Genomic DNA, 26663 nt, shown 5'->3' with positions numbered 1-26663 from the left:
CGGTATCTTGGCTCCCGTCGCCAAATAAGTTAAGTCCTGTTTCTGCTGGGGGAGATTCTGCTTTCTGGGGTGGGGTCTCATACCACTAATGCTGGCTCTGTTTCTGTGAGAAGTGGCAACCAGTGATTCGACAATAAGAAAGCCTTTTTCAGTATCAAATAACACTATCTGTCACCCTCCACCCCCACCCCCGCCCCTTCCTCGGGGCAGTAGTGGCTTGTCATCATCATTTCCCCCTTTTGTATAATAGTGCATATATATGTATCTATATATAGATTTTTTTTGTTTTGTTTTGTTGTTCAAAATGCTTTTTTTATTATAACAACAAGACTGAAAAGTTCCGCATGAGGCAACTGTTAAAATTGAACATCAGAAAATACACACAAACACACTATGTAGCAAAGAATTAGAGATCACCAAACTTTGGTTAAACTTGAAGCCAGATCCTGTCTGACCAATGCAAGCTTCAGGAGGTAGACACACATGTAGCTGGAACATCAGTTATTATTGGGTTTTCCTTCTCTCTCTCTCTCTCTTAATGTTTATTTCTCTAAAATAAATTTAGACCCATTCACATTTAAACATAGAGAAATATATATACATACATGTATACTATATATGTATATCACATATACACATGTACTATATGGGTGGAATTTTCCCGTCCCGCCCGCCACGGGAATCGTAGAGGGCGGGACACGGACCATGCAAAGGTCTGTTGACCTAGGGCGGGATTGTTTGGTCTTGGGGAGAGCGTGGCCGGAAAATCCCGCCCAGATCTGTGTATATGTACATACATATGAGCACAAATAATGCATATATATATGAACTGTAGATCAACCAAGTCAAGGAAACATAGATGCCAAGCTTCCCCTTTGATACCCAGCCTTGTGGGCTCTTGGTGTAGTGTTACTTTAAATAGATTAATTACAATTCAAAAAAATTCAATAACGTTAATTGTTACCCTAATAGGAAAAGAATGGAATCGAAGGGATTCGGCAGGTTGGCCCGAATGGCTTCCCTCTGTGCTGTGTTATTCTATGATTCTACCTCTAGCTAACTGTAAAAGGTGCCACGCGGCTGCAGACTCTTCAATCCATCAGCGATCGCTGTTTCAACTACAAATGTTGCTTTTCTCTCTTTTTTTTGTGCGATAGTTAAACCATTCATGTCTCGTTTTAGCGGGTGGTATTTGTTTATCTCCCTTGTGTGTGTTTTTTTTTGCTATTGTCAATGTCCACGTATTCTGCCTCCATGCATTCTGTAGGAAACAAGTAAAAACACCGCAATCTGTGCATAATCGGACAATCAGAGGGCTTGTTTTCTTTTTTTAAAAAAAATGCACAGACATTCAATTGCTCAGACATGTCACACCCTGGATCACAACCAAGTCTTTGCAATATCTGATTTTTTTTTAAATATTTTGGCAAATCTTTGATTATAAATATTGGAATCAGTAAAAAAGGTAGCTTTAAATCGAACTATTTACAGCCTTGTACAGACATGCGGTTGTTATACCAGGGTGTAGGATTTTGCGTAAGGGTTGTTCCCTTGTTTCAGGTGACCGCGATTGTCCAGTAGAGATTCTTGGGAGCTGCTCAGTTTGGGAGCTTTGCCACGGTCTGCCCCCTCCCTCTGAGGTAATGTCGACGTGGTGCTTGTTTGCCACTGCTGTGTGTTCCTGGTAGCTACTTCCACTGGGATTGGCTCCATGACTTGTGTGCGTTTCATGGTGCTCCTTCTCTGTGGCTCCAGGCAGGCATGCCCTTGACCAAGGTCTCTGCTGGGAACTGCCACCCCTCTGTGAATCAGGAAGTCCACCCTTAGGTATGGCGGAAGATGCATAAGGTCACCTGTGTGAACAATCACAACTGTATCATTCCCTTACACATAAAAGACGGATATAAAATTGTAGAACCCTAGCTTAGATAGTCATAGAATCCGACAGTGAAGAAGGAGGCCATTCAGCCCATCGACTACAATTCCATCCAGACCCTATCCCATAACCCCATGCTAGTCACCTATTGAAGGAGTGACGCTCCAAAATCTTGTACTACGAAATAAACCTGTTGGACTTTAACCTGGTGTTGTGGGACTACTTACCATGGCTGTGGGAATATGACATGTGGATGTACTGCAGTGGTTCAAGAAAAAGACCCACCACCACCTTTTCAGAGGAACCGGAACAAGGCAATAAATATGGCCTTGTTTGTGTCGTCTACATTCCAAATAGAAACTAGAGAAATGATACAGTAATTTACTGTAGAGAGTCACAGAGAGACTGATGGGAGGTGTACCCTTCCTACCATCCAGAAAATCTGTTAAGTAAAGGTTTACTTTTAAACAATATTTTCATCAACTGGCTAATATAGTCATCAAACCACCCATTTACCAAGAACTCATGCTCCCTTCTTTGTTGGCATGGTAAAACTCAAGGGTAATAGAAGAAAGAAAACATAACCTCTTGTAACCCATAGTCAAACATGTCTACTTCTAGTTCCCTCCCTCTTTCCTCCGATCTGAAGCTATGGGCTGGGTTTCACTTTCTCACTGGGTTCAGGGTCAGAAACTGATTGGTCTGTCATTCCCTCCTCCCCGCTGTTTCACACCATTGAACTGCCAATTGTTGGTCAGCTGTTGGGGGAAGGCAGAAAATCAGAGGTGAGAAGCGGGCTCTGTCCCAATGTAGAGACGAGATCGGGTCTTCGTGTGACACATGCAATCTGTCATGGCTACCAATTTAAACGCCCCTCGCTCCTCTCTCAATCTCTTGACGTTTCTTACTGGACGTTCCAAAAAAGTTAATAAGTTACATTTTTAAAAAAACATGCAGATGCTGCCACCTTCACCACTCCTACATCCAGCCGCTGCCCTGGTGGCAACCAATTTGTTCTGTCCTTGTCCTTGTATCACTTTGTCACTGTTGCCACAAAACACTCTCAAACCTTTTTCCATGCAATGCCTGACTAGTGCAGTGGAAATGTAAAATTCCATATAATTTGCTCTTTAACAAGGTCAATAACTTTAAAAGTGGTGGGTGAGCTTCCCATTTACATACCCTTTCACCTTACACAACTGGGTGGCACAGTGGTTAGCACTGCTGCCTCAGAGAGCTAGGGAGCCAGGTTCGATTCCGGACTTGGGTATCTGTCTGTGCGGAGTCTGCACATTCTCCCTGTGTCTGCATGGGTTTCTTTTGAGTGCTCCGGTTTCCTCCCACAGTCCAAAGATGTGCAGGTTAAATGCATTGGCCATGCTAAATTGCTCCTTAGTGTCAGAGGGATTAGCCAGGGTAAATACATGGAGTTGTGGGGATAGGGCCTGGATGGGATTGTCATCGGTGCAGATGCGATGGGCCAAATGGCTTCCTTCTGCACTGTATGATTCTATGTCTTATTGCTGACGCAGACATCCTCACACTTTATTTTATAGTCCCACGGGAGGTTTAGAGAAGGCCCACCTGATTTGCAGCCCCAGAGATCCAGCTGTTCATGTGTGACTGAAGAGGACGTGCAGTTGAACTGCAGCAACCGCTCTCTAAATAACAGAGATTCTGAAGCTCCAACATCATCCCTCAGTGGTGAACAAATGATCTTAAAATCAAATGCAACTGGCTTGCGGCATGGTGGCACAGTGGTTAGCACTGCTGCCTCACAGCACCAGGGACCTGGGTTTGATTCCCGGCTTGGGTCACTGTCTGTATGGAGTCTGCATGTTCTCCCCGTGTCTGTGTGGGTTTCGTCCGGGTGGTCCGGTTTCCTCTCTCAGTCCGAAAGATGTGCTGGTTAGGCACATTGGCTGTGCTAAACTCTCCCTCGGTGTGCCCGAACAGGCACCAGAGTGTGGCAACTAGGGGAATTTCACAGTAACTCCACTGCAGTGTTAATGTAAGCCTACTTGTGACTAATAAATAATACATTTAAACTTGAATGGACATTCCCTAACATAGTCCCCTGCCCTTTTTTCCGCTCCTTTAGTTCAGCAGGATAGACATTCATGCTAATGGTTGTAGCAGAGAGAGGAACAAATCAGCAAGCTTATCGTCGCTAATTACACCATGAGCACAATTAAACAAGAACAATAATGTTTCCCGAGCTTGTAATAAATGGGAGATGTGCATCCACTAACAGCTCCAAGGTTTAAATTTGGAAAATGCCTGAATAAAAGATGAAGGAATGATATTAGCAATGTGACATGAGAACTGGTAACTGTCCATAAAGTATCTGAATACAATCTACTTCATGCATTTTTCAGGTTGCCTAAAGATCTCGTTCTCGCTCCCACCCGCCAACGGCCCAACATGATACTGATTAGTGAAATGAACACAAACAGTTCAGGAGCCTTCAGACTTCACTGTGATGTTGACAATCAGCACAATGTCCTGCTGGCAGATGAGTAACCCGACCAGCTCTTTGGCGTCTGCCTCAGATTAAAGGGAAAGGACACTGTCTCGTCAGGATATATCACTCTCAAACACTAACTCACTGAGGGCCTCCTTAAAGTTTATATTTTAGTGTCACAATTAGGCTTACATTAACACTGCAATGAAGTTATTGTGAAATTCCCCTGGTCACCACACTCTGGCGTCTGTTCAGGGACTCTGACGGAGAATTTAGCAAGATTAATGCACCGAACCAGCACATCTTTTGGACTGTGGGAGGAAATCAGAGCACCCGGAGGAAACCCACACAGACGTAGGGAGAAACACAGACAGTCACCCAAGCCGTGAATTGAACCTGGGTCTCTAGCTCTGCGAGCAGTGCTAGATAAGTGCTAACCAATGCTGCCGTGCCAAAATCCTCTATAATAAAACTCTCTTACTGAGCATTCCATATATTTCTTTACATCTGGATTGGTTGTGAAAATATGCAAGAGTGGCTTACAATAAAGGAAAACTTATAAAAATGCATGAATCCTATTCTTTTAAACAAAGACAATAATAACTTTTCATGATTCTATGGAATCATACAATATCAACAGTAACTCGCATTGATGTGGCACCTTTGACATAGCAAAACCACCGAAGATTCTTTGCAGGAGTGTCGTCAAGCAAAATTGGCGGCTGAGCCACATATGGGACATGAGGATAGATAGCTAATAGTCAGAGAAGTGGGACTGAAGGAACTCCTTAAATGAGGAAGGAGGGTCATAGAGTCATTGAGTCATAGAGGTTTACAGCCTGGAAACAAACCCTTCGGCCCAACTTGTCCATGCAGCCCTTTTTATTAAACCACTAAGCTAGTCCCAATTGCCTGCATTTGGCCCAAATCCCTCTCTACACATTGTACCCATCTAACTTTCTATAGAGAAGGTGGAAGGTGGACCCCTTTAGAGATTCAGAGGGTTAGGAAAGGAAATCCAGAACAGCTGAAAGTGTGACCACCAACGGTGACACAATAACACCGGGGAATGTGTAAGAGGCCAGTGAATGGCATCTCTCTTCTCTGTCTCATCCTGCATTCACTCCACATCCACCTTAAAGAAGGGAACATTTTCCTTTCCTTTCCCTTTGCCTCATGTGGAATCGACACTCCTCGGTTAGAGAAAAGAGAAAAATTAGGCAGGATTCTGGCAGCCTCTCTGCCCATCCTGTGATGCCCAGGGAATGGTACAATTCCCTCCAGCGCTGAGGTCAAGCCTGAGAATGCCTCGCGTTTGTTATAACAATGAGGGAGAAGGGAGGATCTTCATTTGTGCATCCCAGCTTGGGATGTTTGGTACATGGTTCTGTATCCCAATTTTCAGGTGTTGAGATAACTGGTACATAAGTCTGTACCCCAGGGGGGAGTGGAGTTGAAATATTTGACACATGCTATCTCTAACCTATTGTTGGAGTGTCAGGATACCTGCTGAAGTTTATTTATTAACGTCATAAGTAGGTTTACATTAACATTGTAATGAAGTTAGTGTGAAAACTCCCTAGTCGCCACACTCCAGTTCCTGTTTGGGTATGCTGAGGGAAAACTTAGCATGACCAATGCACCTAACCAGCACATCTTCTGAACTGTGGGAGAAAGCTGGAGCACTCAGAGGAAACCCACACAGACACAGGGAGAATGTGCAGATTCCACACAGACAGTAACCCAAGCCAGGATTTGAACCAGGGTCCCTGGCGCTGTGAGGGAACAGTGCCACTGTGCCACTGTGCCATCCATCTGCACCTGTTGTGTAGATCAGTATCCCAATGTTTGGATGTTGAAAGCAGTTGGTGCACAGATCTGCTCCCTGCACTTATCACCCACATCTCCTTCCATCCCCCCTGCCTCTCACGCACCGACTTGTCACCACCCACTACCTGGGGGATCGACAGGAACACAGGTCTGTGGGGAGATGCAGAGAATGGCAAACTTCTTCAAACAGAACTACTGCTCCCATTACATGAGGAAACAATGAGTGAATGAAATATGGGCGAAGATTTTGGACAAAGATTTTATTCTATCTGGATGGCTTGGTATGGCTCCTGCTCTGTCCAAGACTTCAAGATACTACAAAGGGTTGTGAATGTAGCCCAATATATCACACAAACCAGCCTCCCATCCATTGACTCTGTCTATACTTCCCACTGCCTTGGCAAAGCAGCCAGCATAATCAAAGACCCAGGCACCCCAGACATTCTCTCTTCCACCTTCTTCCATTGGGAAAAAGATATAAAAGTCCTAAAACATGTACCAACCGACTCAAGAACAACTTCTTCCCTGCTGCCATCGGACTTTTGAATAGTCCTATAACATATTCAGCTGATCTTTCTCTACATTCTATCTGTAATTGAAACACTATATTCTCCACCCACTCTTTTCCTTCTTCCCCCGTACTCTTTTGATTTGATTTATTATTGTCACATGTTTAGGCATACAGTGAAAAGTATTGTTTCTTGCGCGCTACACAGACAAAGCATACCATACATAGGGAAAGAAATGAGAGTGCAAAATGTAGTGTTACAGTCATAGATAGGGCTTAGAGAAAAATCAACTTAATACGAGGTAGGTCCACTCAAAAGTCTGACAACAGCAGGGAATAAGCTGTTCTTGAGTTTGCTGTTACGTGATCTCAGGCTTTTGTTTCTTTTTCCCGACAGAAGAAGGTGGAAGAGAGAATGTCCAGTGTGCGTAGAGTCCTTGATTATGCTGGCTGCTTTTCCAAAGTAGCAGAAAGTGCAGACAGAGTCAATGGATAGGAGGCTGGTTTGTGTGATAGACTGGGCTTCGTTCACAACCCTTTGTAGTTTCTTACAGGACCGAGCAGGAGGCATACTAAGCTGTGATACAAAGGGTTGTGACGCAAAGCCTATCAGGCAAACCAGCCTCCCATCCATTGACTCTGTCTGCACTTTCTGCTGCTTCAGAAAAGCAGCCAGCATTATTAAGCTGTGATACAACCAGAAAGAATACTTCCTATGGTGCATCTGTAAAAGTTGGTGAGAGTCGCTGTGGACATGGCAAATTTTTTAGTCTTATGAGAAAGTAGAGGTGTTGGTGGCATGCTATGAACATGAACGGTATGTTTTGTCTGTATAGTGCACAAGAAACAACACTTTTCACTGTATCCCAGTACACGTGACAATAATAAATCCATTTGATTCAATTCAAGAATGTTTCAGTTGGATTCCTGGGCTCCCATCACCTGAAGCTTTGTGCTTTCTTGCTCAGAAAGCAGTTTTACTCAGGCCTTTGGCTGCATATTTCCGTCTGTTTAGTTGGATGGTAAGCGGGTCTAATTTACGATGCGTATATGATGGATTGAAGGAGAGGTTACATTCCAAAAGGTTAACATATGGACGATGTTGGCATAGACAATTCTCGAAACATTCCATAACTTTTTGTTTAGGAACAGAATGAGATTGTTTACGGAAAAGGGAAATATTACGGTGTTTGTGGGGAATGGGCAAATTCGGGTCTGGCTGGGAGCAGGGTGTATAACATTAATACTCATTTCAAGGTGACGCTACACGAGCTTACTCTGAGCATGGATTAAAGGTACTGTGATTTGAGACCAATCATTCAGAGTGCGTGCGTACATTGTTTCTTTGAGATCTCTCACTGAAGTCATCGTGAACAGTTCCCTGGGGAAGCAAAAGGCGATGAAATCCAAGATACAAATTACAATTGAGGGCATGCTGCTAAAATGGTGTTTTAACTGTTTGTATCTGGTGTAACATTTCACTCAGAGGGTGGTGAGTGAGTGGAATCGGCTGCCGTTGGTGGTGGTGGAGGCGAACTTGTTGGGGTCTTTTAAGAGACTTCTGGATGAGTACATGGGATTTAATGGGATTGAGGGTTATAGATAGGCCTGGTAGGTAGGGATGTGATCGGCACAACTTGTGGGCCGAAGGGCCTGTTTGTGCTGTAGTTTTCTATGTTCTATCATTCGTGAAGTTTACCAAGTCAAGCACCAGCCAGAAAGCTCCAGCCATAAATGAACAACGAACCTTTACCTTGGAGTATGTTTAGACTGAGGAATATTATGACAGGAACATTGAGACACAAACATTTGGACAGGAACATTCAACCCCTATCAGCCTGAGCTGCTATTCAGTGAGATCCTTGCTAATATTTACCTCAACTCTATTTAATTACGTTGACTCCGTATCCCTTACCTGACAAAAAGTTACTGATCTCTGGCTTGAAAGCTACAGTTCTCCTCAAATTCACAGCCTTTTGGGTGCCACAGGGAGGGATAATTTAGCACAGCCAATGCACCTAACCAACACGTCCTTCGGACTGCAGGAGGAAACCGGAGCACCCGGTGGAAACCCACATAGACAGACACAGGGAGAACGTGCAGACTCCACACAGACAGTGACCCAAGCCGGGGATCGAACCCAGATCCCTGGCGCTGTGACACAGCAGTGCTAACCGCTGTGCCACCGTGCCGCCCACTTGTTAACTGAACCCTTGTTTATGGATGACGTTTCTGGGAGGGAACGCGTACCAGTGGATCGAAGTGAACATTGATGGAAGCACAGTGGAAGCGGCCATGTGGGTGTAGGAGGAGAGATTAACTGACTATGCAGGAAGTAGCAATGAAATCATCAGTGGGAGGAGAAAGCCAGGATTGTGTAGAGTAGGTGGAAAAGGATAAAATTAGAATATATAGGAAAAAGTAAAATTAAATTAAAGGGTAGAGAAAAGGACACAGGAATGAGTGACTGGCATGCTAATGACAAGCTGTTTCTCAGTTGGTTAATTTTGTAGTTAATGGCTAATATTATAGTGATAAAGCTGTTTCACGCTTACATGACTTCATTAGGATATGACTTTTCCTTCCTCCTCATTCCTACCATCCATTTTGAAGGTGGGATCATGTTCTAAATAACTGGGCCTCAGCAGGCTGTGAAAGAACAATCGTCTGACTGTCTGAAAATCGAGATCCCAGTCTTAGAACACTGACATGGTTGTGACCTCATCACTGGTCAGGCGAGAAAACTCAACACTGAGTCCTTAAAGCCTGACAGTGATAGATTGAGTCAACGTATTCCTGACACATGTATATGTATTTTAGTGTGTGTGTGTGTACATTTATGTGTGGTGTGTGAATGTGGTGTAAGTGAGTGTATTTGTGTGTGTGTGCATGCGTGTATGTGTGTATTTTTGCGTGTGTATGCATGTGTGGTGTGTGTACTTTGTGTGTGTGTGTGGTGTGTGTATGTGTATTTATATATGTGTGTATGTATGTGTGTGTTTGTATTTGTTTGTATATGTGTGTGTATGTGTATTTATATATGTGTGTTTGTATTTGTTTGTATATGTGTGTTTGTGTATTTATGCGTATATGTGTGTATATATATATATGTGTGTGTGTGTGTCTGCGCATGTTGTATGTGAGGGTGTGAAGAGTGACCGCGGGAGACTGAAATGACACGGCCTCTGGCATATTCAGAGTTTTATTTCGGTCCTCCCATGAGCTCACTGATTTATTGAGCTAATGAGCTTGATTTATATGGATTCATTCTTGAGCTTTCTTTCCGAGAAAAATGATGGCTGGAGGGTGAATGGGCAAAGCCTCGCAGATTGTGGAACTGAATAAGCAAGTGAATAAGGCAGCTCTGCATTCTATTCAATTTGTGCAATTCTGTATCATCACCAACTTTGCTGCAAGATTTGACCTTGCTGACTCTGCCTTGTTGCTTCACACATGTGACAGCAAAGGCCTAATGACCATGATTTGTGCATCTTCAGTACATCAAAACCCTGGAATCAGAGTTAGTCCCTTCAGTTTACACGTGTAAAGACAAACATCCCTTCCATTCTTTTTGGCATTTAAGGTATCCATCTCTCAAGCTAATGATACAAGTGCGAGGGGAATGGAATATTTTTCCACTTCTTAATCAAATTTATTCTTCATGTCTGGGCTACAGACAAAGATTTATTTCCCTCAACCACTGAACAACACCAGGATGGTATTTTGCATTCTGAAAAGAATGCTGGTAATTACATCCACGTCTTTCACAATTTCAACAGGAGCACTTTATAGTCAATGAGGTCCTTTCTGAAGTGTGGTCCAGCAATGAATGTAGGAAACGTTAAAACAGCCATGGACAGTCCCTTCCTGCCGATTGGATCATTCCGGTTCGGCCGAAGGATCAGGGGAGGGATTTGGATCCACAATGTTCTCACTCTGAGACGAAGGTGTGACCAATTGAACCACAGCTACCATCCTTGTCATCCTTGTGCGCACATGGCAGCACAGTGGTTAGCACTGCTGCCTCCCAGCACCAGGGACCCGGGTTCGATTCCCTGCTTGGGTAACTGTCTGTGTGGAGACTGCACATTCTCCCCGTCTTTGCCTGGGTTTTCTCCGGGTGCTTCAGTTTCCTCCCACAATCCAAAGACATACAGGGGGATTAGTGGGGTTACAGGGATAGGGCCTAGATAAGATGCTCTGTCGCAGAATCGGTGGAGGCTTGATGGATCAAGTGGCCTCCTTCTGCACTATAGGGATTGGATAAACTTCAATAAACACATGACTGTTAACCAAGGGCTGGATTTTAGACGATTTCAGGCTACAGTTTTGTGGCTCCTTCAAACACATCTCATTTTGTATTTTTCATAATGAGAAGCAAAAAGAAAGTGATCTTGGTCTCATTAGTCTTGGCTAAATCTGAGCCCATGGGCAGAATTTTACACCCACTAAGGTGGATTCTGAGGTGGGGGCGGGGGGGTGGTGGGTAGGAGCGGAGAGGGTGGTGGTGGAAGTGTAACATTGAAAGGATAGGAATCCTCCAGGGACCCACCCAGTGACCCAAACCCAGATATAGTTTTCATGCTTGAGTGGGCAAGGCCTCAGACAGGAAACCTGCTCATTTACCTATTCAGATCTTAAGGGGCCACTTAATGACCCTACCCAGTTGGCCTCAATTATAGCTGGTGGGAGCGGGTGCTGGCATGGGTTGGAAACTGACAAAAATTCTTTTCTCCATCTCGGGGGGGAGGGGGGGGGGGGGGGGGTTGGTGGTGGTGGAGGCAACTGGGGGAATTTCACCCCAAACGTTGGAGGTCCTGAACCACCCCACTCACCCTCCCACTGCACCCACCCCAACTCCGTCCCCATCCCCCCCCGGCCTTTCCCTGATGTTGCAATCATCCCCCTCTCAGCTCCTCCACCCAGAGCATCCCCTATCCTCTTGCCCCTGAGGTTACTTTTGCAAAGGGTGGCACTGCTGCCTCACAGCGCCAGGGACTCGGTTTCGATTCCCAGTTTGGGCCACTATCTCTCTGCGCGGGTTTCCTCTACGTACTCCAGTTTCCTCCTACAGTCCAAAGATGTGCAAGTTAGGCGGATTGGCGATGATAAATTGCCCCTTAGTGTCAGGTGGACTAATTAGGGTATAGGCATGAGGTTATGGGGATAGGGCCTGGGTGGGATTGTGGTTGGCACAGACCCAATGGGCCGAAGGGCTTTCTGCACTGCAGATTCTGCAAAGGTCCCAGGACTTATCCCAGTCAGAGCGCTGCAGTACTGCTTCTAGCCGACAGCTCTCACTGGGGAGGGGGGTTGGTGGGTGTGGAGCGGGGACGTGGCGGGTACTTCTCTCCAAGAGGAGATGGAAGTCCTGCCCACTGCCAATCAATGCTCAATGCGGCTACACATTTGGGAGGCATGCCTTATGAAGATAGGTTGAGGGAGCTAGGCCTCTTCTCCCTGGGAAGACGAAGGTTGAGAGGTGACCTGATAGAGGTTTATAAGTTGTTGAAAGGTATAGATAGGGTGGATTCTCGGGGGCTATTTCCCAGGGCTGAAATGGTCGCTACGAGGGGACACAGGTTTAAGGTGCTGGGGAGTAGGTACAGAGGAGATGTCAGGGGTAAGTTTTTCACTCAGAGGGTGGTGAGTGAGTGGAATCGGCTGCCATCGGTGGTGGTAGAGGCGAACTCGCTGGGGTCCTTTAAAAGACTTCTGGATGAGTATATGGGATTTAATGGGATTGGGAGTTACAGATAGTTCTATGGCCTGGTAGGTATGGATATGATCGGCGCAACTTGTGGGCCAAAGGGCCTGTTTGTGCTGTAGTGTTCTATGTTCTACGTTCTATTAGGCACTCATCCTCATAATTCTACCCTATGTTTCAGAGTTAAGAAGTGACAGTACTCAAATCGTTCCAAAGCCCTCTCCTTTTAAACTCAGAGTGATTAGAACGCAAAGACTCCAAGGTCCATCAGAAACAAAATACAGTTCTGGTATGTTTAGGATGAAATTACTTTTATTTGGGTCCCCTCACGCTTCTTGAATACTGTAATGTGTTTGTGACCTTCAAAAGTTACCAGAAAAAATTTAGACTCGTGGAGAGAAAAATAATACTTGAGAGATGAAGGTCCCTGAAGATTTGAGTGGTGGGTGCATTCTCAGGGTCAATAATCCTTCCCTCCCTCTGTTTGACAAATGCTCAAATAAAGCAATCCCAACGGGACAAACTCACAGAGATAAATAATCCGATCAAATTCTGGTGGGTCTTTAATTCCACTACAAACACTGTCTTGCCTGATGTATCTTTCTCACATGGCTGTTTGATGATTTCAGGTTGCCTCTGTTGAGATGGGCCTTTGATATGCCAACTAAGATAGCTGATAAGGTCAGTATAATCAATTGTATTATTGAGCTTGAGGAACACACAGGAGGAAAGAAAGACAGAGATTTATGTTGCATCTTATCGCATCTCAGAAAGGTCTCCAAATGCTTCTCACAATGAGCTATTGTGAACTGTGCTGCTCGTTTTTATACAGATAATACAGCAGTCATTTTGCGCGCAGACAACAATGAAATGAATGGCCACCAAATGTACTTTCTGTGGGGCTTATTTAGAGGGGAATGTTGGCCAGAGCAAAAAGATAATGCTCAGCTTTCGGCTCCAATAGTATGGGATTTTCATGTTCACCTGAACCATGGTCCTGTGAATGTGGTAATAGTTTAACGCACTGGACTTAATGGAGACATGGGTTCAAATCCCACTGCTACCCAAATTTCTACAGGGAGCAAATGACCTAGTATTACTATTGTTAGACTATTAATCTAGAAACTCAGCTAATGTTCTAGGGACCCAGGTTCAAATCCCACCACGGCCAATGGCGGAATTTGAATTTCAAAATACAACAGTGTGAATTAAGAATGGAAAATAGCAGGTCTGGCAGCATCTGTAAGAAGTCTCACAACACCAGGTTAAAGTCCAACAGGTTTATTTGGTAGCAAACACCACTAACTTTGGAGGCTTTGCCCCTTCGTCAGGTGAATGCGGAGTTCTGATCACAAACAGGGCATATAAATGCACACGCTCAGTTTACAGAATACTGATTAGAATGCGAGTCTTTACAGCTAATCAAGTCTTAAAGGTGCAGACAATGTGAGCCAAGTTCCGCACACATAAAGACGGCCTCAACCGGGATCTTGGGTTCATGTCACACTATTTGTAACACCCTTGACTTGCCTGGGCTTGCAACATCTCACTTACTGTCCTGTCTGGAGACAATACACATCTCTTTAACCTGTGCTTAATGCTATCTCCTCTCACATTGTCTGCACCTTTAAGACTTGAGTAGCTGTAAAGACTTGCATTCTAATCAGTATTCTGTAAACTGACTGTGTGTCTTTATGTACCCTGTTTGTGATCAGAACTCCCCACTCACCTGACGAAGGAGCAGTGCTCTGAAAGCTAGTGGCGTTTGCTACCAAATAAACCTGTTGGACTTTAACCTGGTGTTGTGAGACTTCTTACTGTGTTTACCCCAGTCCAACGTCGGCATCTTGACATCATGAGCATCTATAAGGAAAGAAAAGAGCTGACGTTTCAAGACCAGATGACTCTTTGTCCCTTCCTTCCTTTGATCTTTCTGTTTCCATTTCCGGCAACAGACTATCTACTAGCTTTGACAAACGGTCGTCTGGACTCGAAACATCAGCTGTCTTCTCTCCTTACAGTTGTTGGCAGATTTGCTGAGATTTTCCAGAGTTTTCTCTTTTGGTTTCGGATTCCAGCATCGGCAGTAATTTGCTTTTATTGAATTAAGAAGGTACTGATAACTTTAATACCATTGTCGATTGTCAGAGATACCCATCTGGTTCACTTATTCTCATTTAAGGGAAGGAAATCTGCCGTCCTTACCTGGTCTGGCCTACATGTGACTCCAGAGCCACAGCAATGTGGTTGACTCTCAACTGCCCTCTGAACAAGGGCAACTACGAACGGGCAATAAATACCAGCCGGCCAGCGACACCCATGTTCCACGAATGAATAAAAAAAAGAACAAGAGCACAGGAACAGAAGGAGGCTATTCAGCCCCTTGAGCCAACACTTTCCAAACAAAATACTATCCAAGCTTAGTTCTGAAATTTTCAATCGATCCCATTTCAACCAGAGTTTTGAATTAAACAATGAAAGGCAAAACCCTGCTCCCCACCCCCCAGCAATGCAGCATTCCTTCAGTCCTTCACTGTGGTGTCAATGGTGATCAATTGCTCAGGCCCCAATGATCTCTTCACCCAGGGATGACAAGACTGCTGGAAGGTCAGGGTAGGGATTGAACGCTTGTGGTTAAAAATAGATGTCGGGTATTAATAAGCTTTGTGAGACTCTGGAAAATGTCATTCTCATTTGTGGGTGAAAATTGTGAGAGGCAGAACAGCTCAAGGCAGCATAAGGAAAACCATTTTTACACAACAACTGTTTAGGGTTCAGAATGCATCACCTCACAAGGTGGTGGAAACAGATTCAAGAGTGACTTCCAAAAGAAAATTGGATAATAACTTGAAGGAAAGGAGTTGCAGGGATAGGAGGAAAATGGAGCCACATGAATTGGCCTTTGAAAGAGCTAGTGCATGATTGATGGGCCGAATGGTCTCTTTTTATACGATTCTACGCAATCTAGTTTAAATCCAAAAGGCAGCAGTTCTGACAGTGCAATACTCCCTCAGGACTGCAATGACAAGTCACTATAGATTCTAATTTGTAGTCCTGTGATATGAATTTCTTCTCTGTTACTGTTGAGAAATTCTAACTCTTGAATTCACTCCAATGTTGAAATATTTCCTTGAAAAGTTTCCAAACAGAAAAGCAACGGTCGCAATTGGCCAATGAGGCGTTTTGATGGAGTGGCATGGTGGCACAGTGGTCATCATTGTTGCCTCACAGCTCCAGGGACTGAGTTCAATATCGGCTTTGGGTGGAGTTTGCACGTTCTCCCCGTGTGTGCGCGGGTTTCCTTTGGGTGCTCCAGTTTCCTCCCACATTCCAAAGATGTGCAGGTAAGGTGGATTGGCCATGATAAATTTCCCCTTAGTGTCAAGGGGATTGGCCGGGTAAATATGAGGGGTTATGGGGATAGGGCCTGGGTGGGATTGTTGTTGGTGCATGCTTGATGGGCTGAATGGCCTCCTTCTGCACCATAGGGATTCTATGATAGGAAGAACAGTTTCCACTAATGAGAGGGTCAATGGCCAGAAGATAGTATAAAAGGCAACAGGGGTGCGATGAGGAGAAATGATTTTACTTAGTGAGATTTAGACCATGTAATCTAAAAGAAACGGTAAAATTACATTCAATAACTTTCAATAATAAGGGAGTGGGGCTAACTGTAGGTTAGAGGAACAGTACAGAAACAAGTGGGGTGAATGGCCTCCTCTGTGTTGCATGGTTCTATGACACAGTGTGCCTTTTAGCTAATTCGCACACAACACATGACATGATCACGACTGTACTTTTTTTACATTCATTCGTGGGACATGGGCGTCACTGGCTGGCCAGCATTTATTGCCCATCCCGAGTTACCTTTGGAGGGCAGTTGAGAGTCAACCACATTGTTCTGACCCTGGAGTCACATGTAGGTCAGATCAGGTAAGGACGGCAGATTTCCTTCCCTAAAGGACATGAGTGAACCAGATATGTTTTCCTGACAATCATCAATGGTTTCATGATCATCAGTAGATTCTTAATTCCAGAGTTTTAAAATTGAATTCAAATTCTACCATCTGCCGTGGCAGGATTCGAACCTGGGTCTCCAGAACATTAGCTGAGCTTCCAGATTAATAGTCTAGCGATAGCACCACTAGGCCATCGCCTTCCGGTGGACTGGAAATAACTCAATCAGAATAACACAATAAAAAAAATTCTAGGACAGAAGTAATTTTAAAAAGGGGTTAGGCAAGTGAGATTAATAGATTCAAAGTACCTAGCGACATGCTCATTAATGATGCATTTGTGCCCAAACATTCCCACTGCTCAGGAGACATTGATCCATAGACAGAGTTATCATTAGTCACACAGCGGAGGACATGAATGCCTGAGGTGGGTGTTGTATTTGCAGACTGTGCTGTTTGACTGAATTTTACAACAGTAATATGACAACAGCAGAAAAATGCTGGAACAAAATCAAACTATTCTTCATTCCTTCACTGGCTACAAGTGGCCTGGCCCAGAAACCAAATGAAACCTCGGTCACCTTCTAAGTATTTAACACCCAGTGATCTGGTTGAGCACAATTCTTAATGTCAGTGAAATGAAGGGGATTATCATCGACTTCAGGAAGTGTAGAGAAGAACATGCCCCTGTCTACATCAACGGGGGCGAAGTAGAAATGTTTGAAAGCTTCAAGTTTTTAGATGCCAAGCTCACCAACAACCTATCCTGCTCCCTCCATGTGGATGCTATGGTTAAGAAAGCCTGCTTACTACTCTACTTTCTCAGAAGATTAAGAAAATTTGGCATGGCACCTAATGCTTCTCATCAACTTTTACAGATGCACCATAGAAAGCATTCTTTCTGGTTTCATCACAGCTTGGTATGGCTCCTGCTCTAGTCAGGTCTGCAAGGAACTATGAAAGGTCATAAATGTAGCCCAATCCATCACACATAACAGCTTCCCCTCCATTGACTCTGTCTACACTTCCCGCAAAGCAGCCAGCATAATCAAGGTCCCCACGCACCCCGGACATTCTCTCTTCCACCTTCTTCCATCAGGAAAAAGATACAAAAGTTTGAGATCCTTACCAACCAACTCAAGAACAGCTTCTTCCTTGCTGCCATCAGAATTTTGAGTGGACCCACCTCATATTAAGTTGATCTTTCACTACGCCCTAGTTATGATTGAAACACAACATTCTGCACTCTCTCTTTTCCTTCCCTATGAACGGTACGCTTTGTCTGTACTGCACAGAAGAAACAGTACTTTTCACTGTGTAATAATACATTTAAAAATAATAAATCAAACCAAAATCAAAATTCTTACTCAAAGCTTACAGCTAAATTCCAGTCACTCTGACAATATTCTGGCTTGACAGAGGGATATAGGTGCATTGCAATTTCGAGGATGTGCAATAAACGATCATCCAAAAGGTGAAAATTCACATCATTCGATTCTGAATAAGCCTAGTTACTGAGCAGAGGTAACTTTATATCAGTAAGGGGAAGGATGTGGTGGATGGTGAGTATAGAACGGAGTATATTGACATTCTCGGACCTGTTGAGATAAAAAGGGAGGAGGTATTGGAGGTTTTAAAAAACATTAAGGTGGACAAGTCTCCAGGGCCAGATGGGGCCTATCTCAGAATACTGAGAGAGGTGGGGGAAGAAATTGTTGAGGCCTTGGCCAAAATCTTCGTATCCTCTTTAGCCATGAGTGAAGTACCAGCGGACTGGGGAGTAGCTACCATTGTTCCTTTGTTTAAGAAGGGCAGAAGAGACATTCCAGGAAATTACAGGCCTGTGAGCCTTACATCTATGATGGGGAAATTACTGGAGAAGATTCTTAGGGACAGGATGTGTTCACATCTGGAACAGAATAGGCTTATTAGTGATAGGAGGCATGGTTTTGTGAAGGGGCAGTTGTGTCTCACAAACTTGATTGAGGTCTTTGAGGAAGTGACAAGAAAAGTTGACCAGGGCAAGGCTGTGGATCTTGTGTACATGGACTTTAGTGAAGTCTTCGAAGGTGAGCTGGTAAAATGGACACAAATCTGGCTTGGGTATAGAAAGCAGAGAGTAGCAGAGGAAGAGTGCTTTTCTAACTGGAAATCTGTGACAAGCAGTGTTCCACAAGGGTCAGTGCTGGGGCCTCTGTTGTTTGTTATATATATATAAATGATTTGAAGGAAAATGGAGGTGGTCTGATTTGTAAATTTGTGGATGGTGCAAAAATTGGGGCAGTAGAGGATAGCAAGGAGGATTATCAGAGGATATGCAGGATATAAATCGGCTGGTGACCTGGACCAAAAGATGGCAGAGGATGGAATTTAACCCAGACAAATGTGAGGTGATGTGATTTGGAAGGTCTACTGCAGAAGCAGAGTATACAGTAAATAGTAGAGTCCTTAGAAATATTAGCATACAGTAGGATCTAGATGTGCAGATCCCCAGTTCCCTGAAGGTGGCAACTCAGATGGACAGGGTGGTCAAGAAGGCATATGGCATGCTGGCCTTCATTGGTCAGGACTTTGAGTGCAGGAATTGGAAAATCATGTTGCAGCTATATAAGACTTTGGTTCATTTGGAGTGTTGTGTACAATTATGGTTACCACACTACCAGAAAGATATTGACGCATTGGAAAGGGTGCAGATGAGATTTACCAGGATGTTGCTTGGTTTTGAGGATATGGACTATGAAGTCCATTGTCCATATTGTTTTCATTGGAGCATTAGAAAATGAGAGGTGACCTGATAGAGGTTTATAAGATTATGACAGCCTTGGATAGAATGGATAGTTAGTCTTTCTTCCAGAGTCGAAGAGTCAGTTACCTGGGGGCATAGGTTGAAAGTGAGAGGGAGAAAGTTTAAAAGAGATGTAAGGAGCAAGTTTTTCACACATAGAATGGTGAATGCCTGGAACGCGTTATCAAAGGAGTGGTGGAAATTGATTCTATAACAACGTTCATGAGGCATCTGGATAGATACATGAGTAGGCAGGGAATAGCGGGATATGGGCCAAATAGTGGCAAGAAAATATTAGATTAAAGAGGCGTCTGTGTCAGCACAGACTTGGTGGGCTGAAGGGTCTGTTCTTTGCTGTATTGTTCGTTGTTCTTTATATTTGGTATTTGGAATCCCAACCACATTTCCAGGGATTAAACATATACACATCACTGGATTACTATGGATCACACCCATACACACCATTTGATTACCATGGTTCACCCCCATACATATTACTAGATCCCCATGGATCACCCTTATACGCAACATTAGATCATCTTGTTCACTGCAATACACATCACTAGATCCCAATTGATTATGGTCATGCAGATCATTACATCATCATTGATAACAGAGACACACATAATCACTAGATCATCATGGATCACACTCATAGGCATCACTAGATTACATGGATCACACCCATACATATCCCTAAATCACCATGGATCACAGCCACACACATTACACAGATCCACACCAAAATATATCACTAAATCATATAGTCTCATACAGTCACAGAGGTTTACAATTTGAAAACAGGCCTTTTGGCCCAACTTGTCCATGTCGCCCTTTTTTTTAAACCCCTAAACTAATCCTAATCGCTCGCATTTGGCCCATATCCCTTTGTACCCATCATACCCATGTAACTGTCTAAATGCTCTTTAAAAGATAAAATTATACCTGTCTCTACTACTAGCTCTGGCAGCTTGTTCCAGGTACTCAACAGGTGAAACAATTGCCCCTCTGGACACTTTTGTATCTCTCCCCTCTCACCTTAAACTTATGCAGTCTAGTTTTAGACTCCCCTACCTTTGGAAAAAAATATTGACTATCCAGCTGATCTATGCCCCTCATTATTTTATAGACCTCCATAAGATCACTCCTCAGTCTCCTGTACTCCAAGGAAAAAAGTCCCAGTCTCTCCAGCATCTCCTTATAACTCAAACCATCAAGTCCTGGTAGCATCCTAGTAATTTTTTTCGCACTCTTTCTAGTTTAATAATATCCTTTTTATAATAGGGTGAGCAGAACTGTACATAGTATTCCAAGTGTGGCCTTACCAATGTCTTGGATAACTTCAATAAGATGTCCCAACTCCTGTATTCAATATTCTGACCAATGAATCCAAGCATGCTGAATGACATAGATCACCCTTGTTCACGTCACTAGGTCACCAGAGATCAGAACCACATTCATTATCACACCATGAGAGATTAGATACAATGCTGTCACTAAACAACCAGATCTGGGTTTGGATGTGAACGCAAGGTCAAAATCTTGCTCTGAAGCGTACATTTTGTCTAAAGCTAAAGCTGCAAAGTCTGACATACCTGGTCGATGTGCTTTTGGGACTGCCATGTTTGCAGCCCTCCCTGCATCCTGAGGTTTTGGTGGTGACGCGGTAAACCTGCAGATGCCCGATTCTGAAGGCGTGCTGGACGTTAGGCTATCTGTGTACTCATTGGTCCCGGCTGTTAGCTGCTCTGAAGACGTGTCCGATATGAAGCATTCTGTGATTGTAAACTTTGCGTGCCGCAACTGCTCCTCCATCTTGGCGTGTTCGTAAGCACGTGCCAGCTCCTCGTACGTAGAGGAGGCGCTTTCTGTGGACACCATGCTACTGCGTGCTCTGTCTAACAGGAAAGAACACACATCATTATAAAATCAAATTCCACATACAGGAAGAGGATGGAGGTGAATCACACAAACAGAAACCTAACTCAGCAGCGCCATTTGAAATGAGTTCAAGTGGTTCTTGAAGGTACTATTTTAAAGGGAGTGCAGGAAGAGAGAGACTTGGGATGCTTGTAGATAAATCTTTGAAACTGGCAGGATAGATGAACGAACGGATCAATAAAGTCTATAAATAGAGGCAAAAAGTGCATACAAAAGGCAGGTCTTTACAATAAGCCTATACAAAACATGAGTTGAGCTCCAGCTGGATTCAATTCTGGACACCACACTTCAAGGACATACAAGCTTTGGAGAATGTGCAGAATAGGTATACTAGAATGGTTCCAGGCTTACAGTGACATGGGCTGACTGGGGAAGCTGGGGCTATTCTCCATGGAACAGAGAAGATGGAGAGCAGATTTGATGGAGGTGTTTAAAATCACACAGGCTTCAAATACAATAGCAATGTTAAACTAGTTCCAATGGCTGATCATCAGAGGGCACATGTTTAAAGTGGCTGGCACAGAAGTAGTGACGACGTGCGGTCAAACAATTTTACACAAGGAGGCTGTAGATTTGGAATGAACTGAGTGTTAGGGTGAGGGATTCAGATTCTCTAGTCGCCTTCAAAAAGGGACTGGATAAGCACTTGATGGGAAAAAAACTGCAGGCATTTGGGAAAAAGCATCTGGGAGGGGGGGCTAACCTTGAAAGAGCCAGTACAAACTCAGTAGGCTGAACGGCCTTTAATATTCTCCAGTTCTATGAAGGACTGAAATTACGTGGACAGAATAGCAGAGCCAGATTTGTTCCCTTGGAGCAGAGAAGTCATCTTTGGGACGGGATGGGGGGTTGGGGGAGAGACTCATAAAGGTGAGGGGGTTTAATAGAATCAACATGGAGGCATGCAGTCCACAGAGAGAAAGGTCAGTAACTCAACGAGGCAGAATTAATGCAGCTGCCAAAAGAACTCAAGGGGCAGAAAATTTTTAATGATACTGTGAGTCTGGAGTACACTGCTTGGCTGGGTGGTGGAAGCAGATTGAATGCTAACTTTCAAAAGTGAATTAGATAAATGTTTGAAGAGGAACTTTTTTCTGGGCTATAGTGAAGAGTGGGACTTGTTGGATTGTTCTTCAAAGAGTTGGCACAGGAACAATGCGCTGTATAGCCTCCCTCTGTGCCATGCTAAAAGATTAAGGCTTTCTCCTAGGTGATTGGAGTTTTTATTGGAGTCAACCTGATCCTAGCGTTTCATTGTAAGTCAGACAATGTGATGCTTGCAAATTTCCCCACAAAACCTGATTACTACTACAGAAAGAGCAAGTGTCAGGCACAATTCACCCAGTTGTCCAAGGCAGGGCAAACTTGCATTTCTTAAAGGTTATTTATCTATGTCACAAGTAGGCTTACATTAACACTGCAATGAAATTACCATGAAAATCCCCTAGTCGTCGCACTCCGGTGCCTGTTCGCGTACACTGAGGGAGAATTTAGCATGGCCAATGCACCAAACCAGCACGTCTTTGGACTGTGGGAGGAAACTGGAGCGCCCAGAGGCAATCCACTTAGATATGGGAAGAAATATGCAGACTCCACACAGACAGAGACCAAAGGCGGGAATCGAACCTGGGTCTCTGGTGCTGTGAGACAGCAGTGCTAACTACTGTGCCACTGTGCCATCCAATATTAAGTCTTTCACAACCTCATGTCAAACCAAAACACTTCACTGTCAATGAAGTAGTCTTGAGTGAGGTCATGGTAGTCCTGGAAAATCATGGCAACCAGCTGGAACTCTGCAAGCTCCCAAAGTGACAATGACTGGATAATCTGTTTTTAGATGTTGAATATTGTCGTGGACAGCCAAGGGAACCCCCCTACTCTTCTTTGTAAGACTGCCAAGCGATCTTTTACATTCTGTGGGAGACGATAGGACCTCGGTTTACTGCCTCACCCAAAAGGCCACACCTCCAATAATGCAGAACTCCATCAGAAAAATGCTTCAGTGTCAACCTAAATTTTGACGCTGGGCTGTCTGGAGTGGGACTCGAGCCTCGTCCATTCCAAATTAAAGCAATGTTTGTAAAGTGCTTTGGGATGTTCTGGGGTTGTGAAAAATGCTATATAAATGCAAGTCTTTCATTTTTATTCAAGTGTGACATTATAGTAAGATTCTCAGCATACTGGGAATGAGCTAACAATGTGACTAGCTGCAGCTACTGATAACTTCTTGGTCTTTGCAGCAACAAGGGGGGCTGGATAGTAGGTAGACTGTAGACAACATTTCAGTGCGGTTATGTTGTGGCTGCCAAGGCTTTGTCAATAGAATTCAGACTTTTTTAGTTACTAAAGATATTTATTAATAAGAGAAACTTAGGTACAAGAGGTTTGCAGTCTTGGGCTGCCCAGAACCAGAGCTCCAGTCCTTACATGCGTACTACATGGCTGCTGGAAGATTCTGCCTGAGAGAGGACTCCACCCTCTGATGTGACCACTCACTTTCAGTTTCCATTGGTCTCTGAAGTCAGTTGACTCACTTCTGCTTAAAGAGGCAGACAGCGCGTACACAAGTACAACTGAGTAAAAAACACTGTCCCATTGCTAATGCAAAAGAAGGTAATTTACTGCGCGTAAAGGATAGTCAGCTTTGTGTAACCCATTATCTTGCTTTCTGCTACTCATTTATCTTTACTATAGTGAAATAAATGTTGTAACTCACTCCCTCAGGTGTCATGCCCATGATTTCCATCCCCAAAGATATTGTATGGAATAACATCCCCTACAGAATAAATATTTGCATGAGTGGATAAGGGATAGAGCACATCTATGCGATGCTGCAGAAATACCTGTATCCTGTGATGGACTGACACTGTAACTATCGCTCTCCTTATCCACAGATCCCGCTACATGTGGCGTTGGCATTCTCCAATCAGTCGTCAGCGTGTGAGCAGACACAGTAGGGTGCGGTCTGTTCAATGTCCACTGGCTGGAGTACCTATTGCGAGTCGATGGCGCCCCCTTCACGGTCCTGCGGGCAGTGGGATCTATAGATCACAAAATCCACAAAATGATCAACAGAAGCTCAGTGTCTGTTATGTATAGTTTCTGAGGACAGAGATAGAGAGGTTCTTGATTAACAAGGGGATCAAAGGGTGTGGGGGAAAGGCAGGAGAATGGGGATGAGAAAAAATCAGCCATGATTGAACGGTGGAGCAGACTTGGTGAGCCAAGTGGCCTAATTCTGCTCCTATGTCTTATGATCTTATGGTCTTATGGAAGTCTGTCATCTCTACTTATTAACAAGAGTCCAGATTGGCTAGAATTGCATCTCGCCATTTGTACTAATTGCACATTAACAATTCTTCTGTATGCACAGTAAATCCTTACCAATTCAGCCTCTACATCTTCCAGAGGTTCAGCCTATGTGCCTACCCTGTCCAAATCATCACAAACCCTGAAGTTACACTTAATGAATGCTTACAGGGTTTATTAGCAACTTTCAGGGCCATTGTACTGTGCATAATTTGACAGTAGATATTCTTTAATGAAGACATACATACAAGGTTGCAGACAAGTATATTTTAAACAATCACTTTGCTGGTTGCGGCCTATAGTAGAAGGGGATTCCTAACCAGCTAATAAGATTTATAGGCAGAATGTTGTCTTTCAGAGGACAAGAAATCAGTAAGGAGTTAAGTGGTTCTTAACTAGCACAAACAATTTTACACATATGTGAATGCAGTAACACAATCAAAACAAGTAATTATAATTTCAAAACATATATGCTGATACTTTATGATACTTTAACGTATTTCAAATGCATTGTTCACTTTGGTCAGGCTAAGTTACCGAAAGGCAACAGTTTAAAGCCAAAGATCTAGGAACTTGTTAGTCAGCAGCATTCTTATGCATTAAGAGAACATATGTTCACTGTCCAGACACAAGGATAGATATGCTCCTGGATGTCTATTCAACATGACAGTGAGCCACTGGGAACACCCACTTTGACCTGACAGTAGTGTCTGCAGTTACCAGGGAACAGGGATGTAGTTAGTGCCAAGAGGGGAGATTGTCTCCAGACTTAGAAGGATGAATAAAATATCACTATGCTATTAAGTATCATATAGATGGCTGAGGTACTTGAGAGAGATTTGTACTGATGCATCACTGTTAAATGAAATTGATTTTAAGCTAATGAAAGACGTTATTATTGATTAGAAAAAAAGTATAATTGATCTGTATTTGACACAGTACTTCAGATCTTTCAGAGGTTCAGAGCTGTTTAACCCTATGTGAGACTCTGGTTGGCTGTACATTTGTATTGTCCTGCACTATCTTTTATGTTTAATATATTTTGTCATGTCTTTGCACAGGGATATTTGCCTAGTAAGTTTTGAATTGTCTTAGTTTAACACACAATTAAAACCTTTTAAAATATCCCCCCACAACAGTCTCTTTCTGGCAATGAAGATGGGATATCATTCTGCCTTTCATTAGCTTAAAATCAATTTCATTTAACAGGTCCCTTTAGTGAGAGCCTGTTAGGTTGCACATCTACCTGATTTACCTGAACACTCAGTGAGCGATCTCATGAAGGCTTTAAATCTGTTACTTGAGCGCGTGAAGATGTCGTGGCCTCGGGATATCAATTCTTTTTTATTCATTTGCGGGACATGGGCGTCACTGGCTGGCCAGCATTTATTGCCCATCCCTTTGAGAAGGTGGTGCTGAGCTGCCTTCTTGAATTGCTGCAGTCCACACACTGTGGGATGACATTAGGGAGGGAATTTTGCCGACACCAAGATGGTGGCAGGCTGTATAATTCAGCATTTGCTTCCTAATTGCCATTCTTGAAGGCTTTAGAGGCCCCTTGGTTCTGAAAAATGGGCATGAAATGCGGTCATGTTTCGAAGGCAAACTGCTGTTCATTTTATGTTTGGAACCTTTGCGTAATTTACAATCGCAATCTCACAGGAAATTGCTGTAATTGTTAGTGTTGGCTTTTAATACCATTTCATGCTTATTTCTCTGTGCTTATATTAAAAAAAATCACAAAAACATGTCGTTTGTTTTCCATAGCATTCTGAATTATTTACACCTAATTAAACTGCAATGATGATCATTTTAAACAATGAGGCATTCTCCAGTGCGGCTCTGCAGAGATAGATTTGACATACTGCAGCCTTGATGGTGACAAGTAAAATTAAAATACTTCCAAATCTGGCACTTCTCCCTCCGAGTACAAATGACTTATTCAGAGTCTTTCCGCAGCGAAATGCTTTCTTTCCTGCTGAAGTAAGCTGGTTATATCAAAGAACTCCGTAATGTTGGACTTATTAAAATTCCTTTGATAATGACAAGGATGGTTCTGGGACAGGGCTTTGGGTAAACGAGTCTTGTAGCAATGAGGAATTTTTGTTTGGAGGGATGCTGAAGACACAACTCAGGTCTGCAGAGTACAGTGGGTGGGGGGATAATGTCGATTTTACCTGTGAGTGCAGAATTGGAGGTCACATTGTAAAAATGAAGGTTAGGGGAAATGGTTGATAGCTTTCTGGATACTCGGGGAGTTAATGGATACATGGATTGTGTGGGAAGG

The 26663-nt window shown here is 43.6% G+C and overlaps 1 protein-coding gene across 1 annotated transcript in view; it reads right to left on the bottom strand.

Moving 5' to 3' along the window:
• Positions 1–337: 337 nt before the first annotated feature.
• Positions 338–26663, bottom strand: part of LOC145353075 (cell adhesion molecule DSCAM) — a 556699-nt gene continuing 530373 nt past the window's right edge. Inside the window, exons 31-33 of the mRNA XM_080203419.1 lie at positions 23911–24108; positions 20722–21024; positions 338–1853 (exon numbers count right to left, since the gene is read on the bottom strand). Of these exons, the coding sequence (XP_080059545.1) occupies positions 1513–1853; positions 20722–21024; positions 23911–24108 (842 nt within the window). The 3' untranslated portion in view covers positions 338–1512. The remainder of the gene's footprint in view (positions 1854–20721; positions 21025–23910; positions 24109–26663) is intronic.

The sequence above is a fragment of the Carcharhinus amblyrhynchos genome, chromosome 15 (assembly GCF_965287045.1).
Source record: "Carcharhinus amblyrhynchos chromosome 15, sCarAmb.v2.hapA, whole genome shotgun sequence".
Lineage (NCBI taxonomy): Eukaryota > Metazoa > Chordata > Chondrichthyes > Carcharhiniformes > Carcharhinidae > Carcharhinus > Carcharhinus amblyrhynchos.
This window is presented reverse-complemented; position numbering and strand designations above follow the sequence as displayed.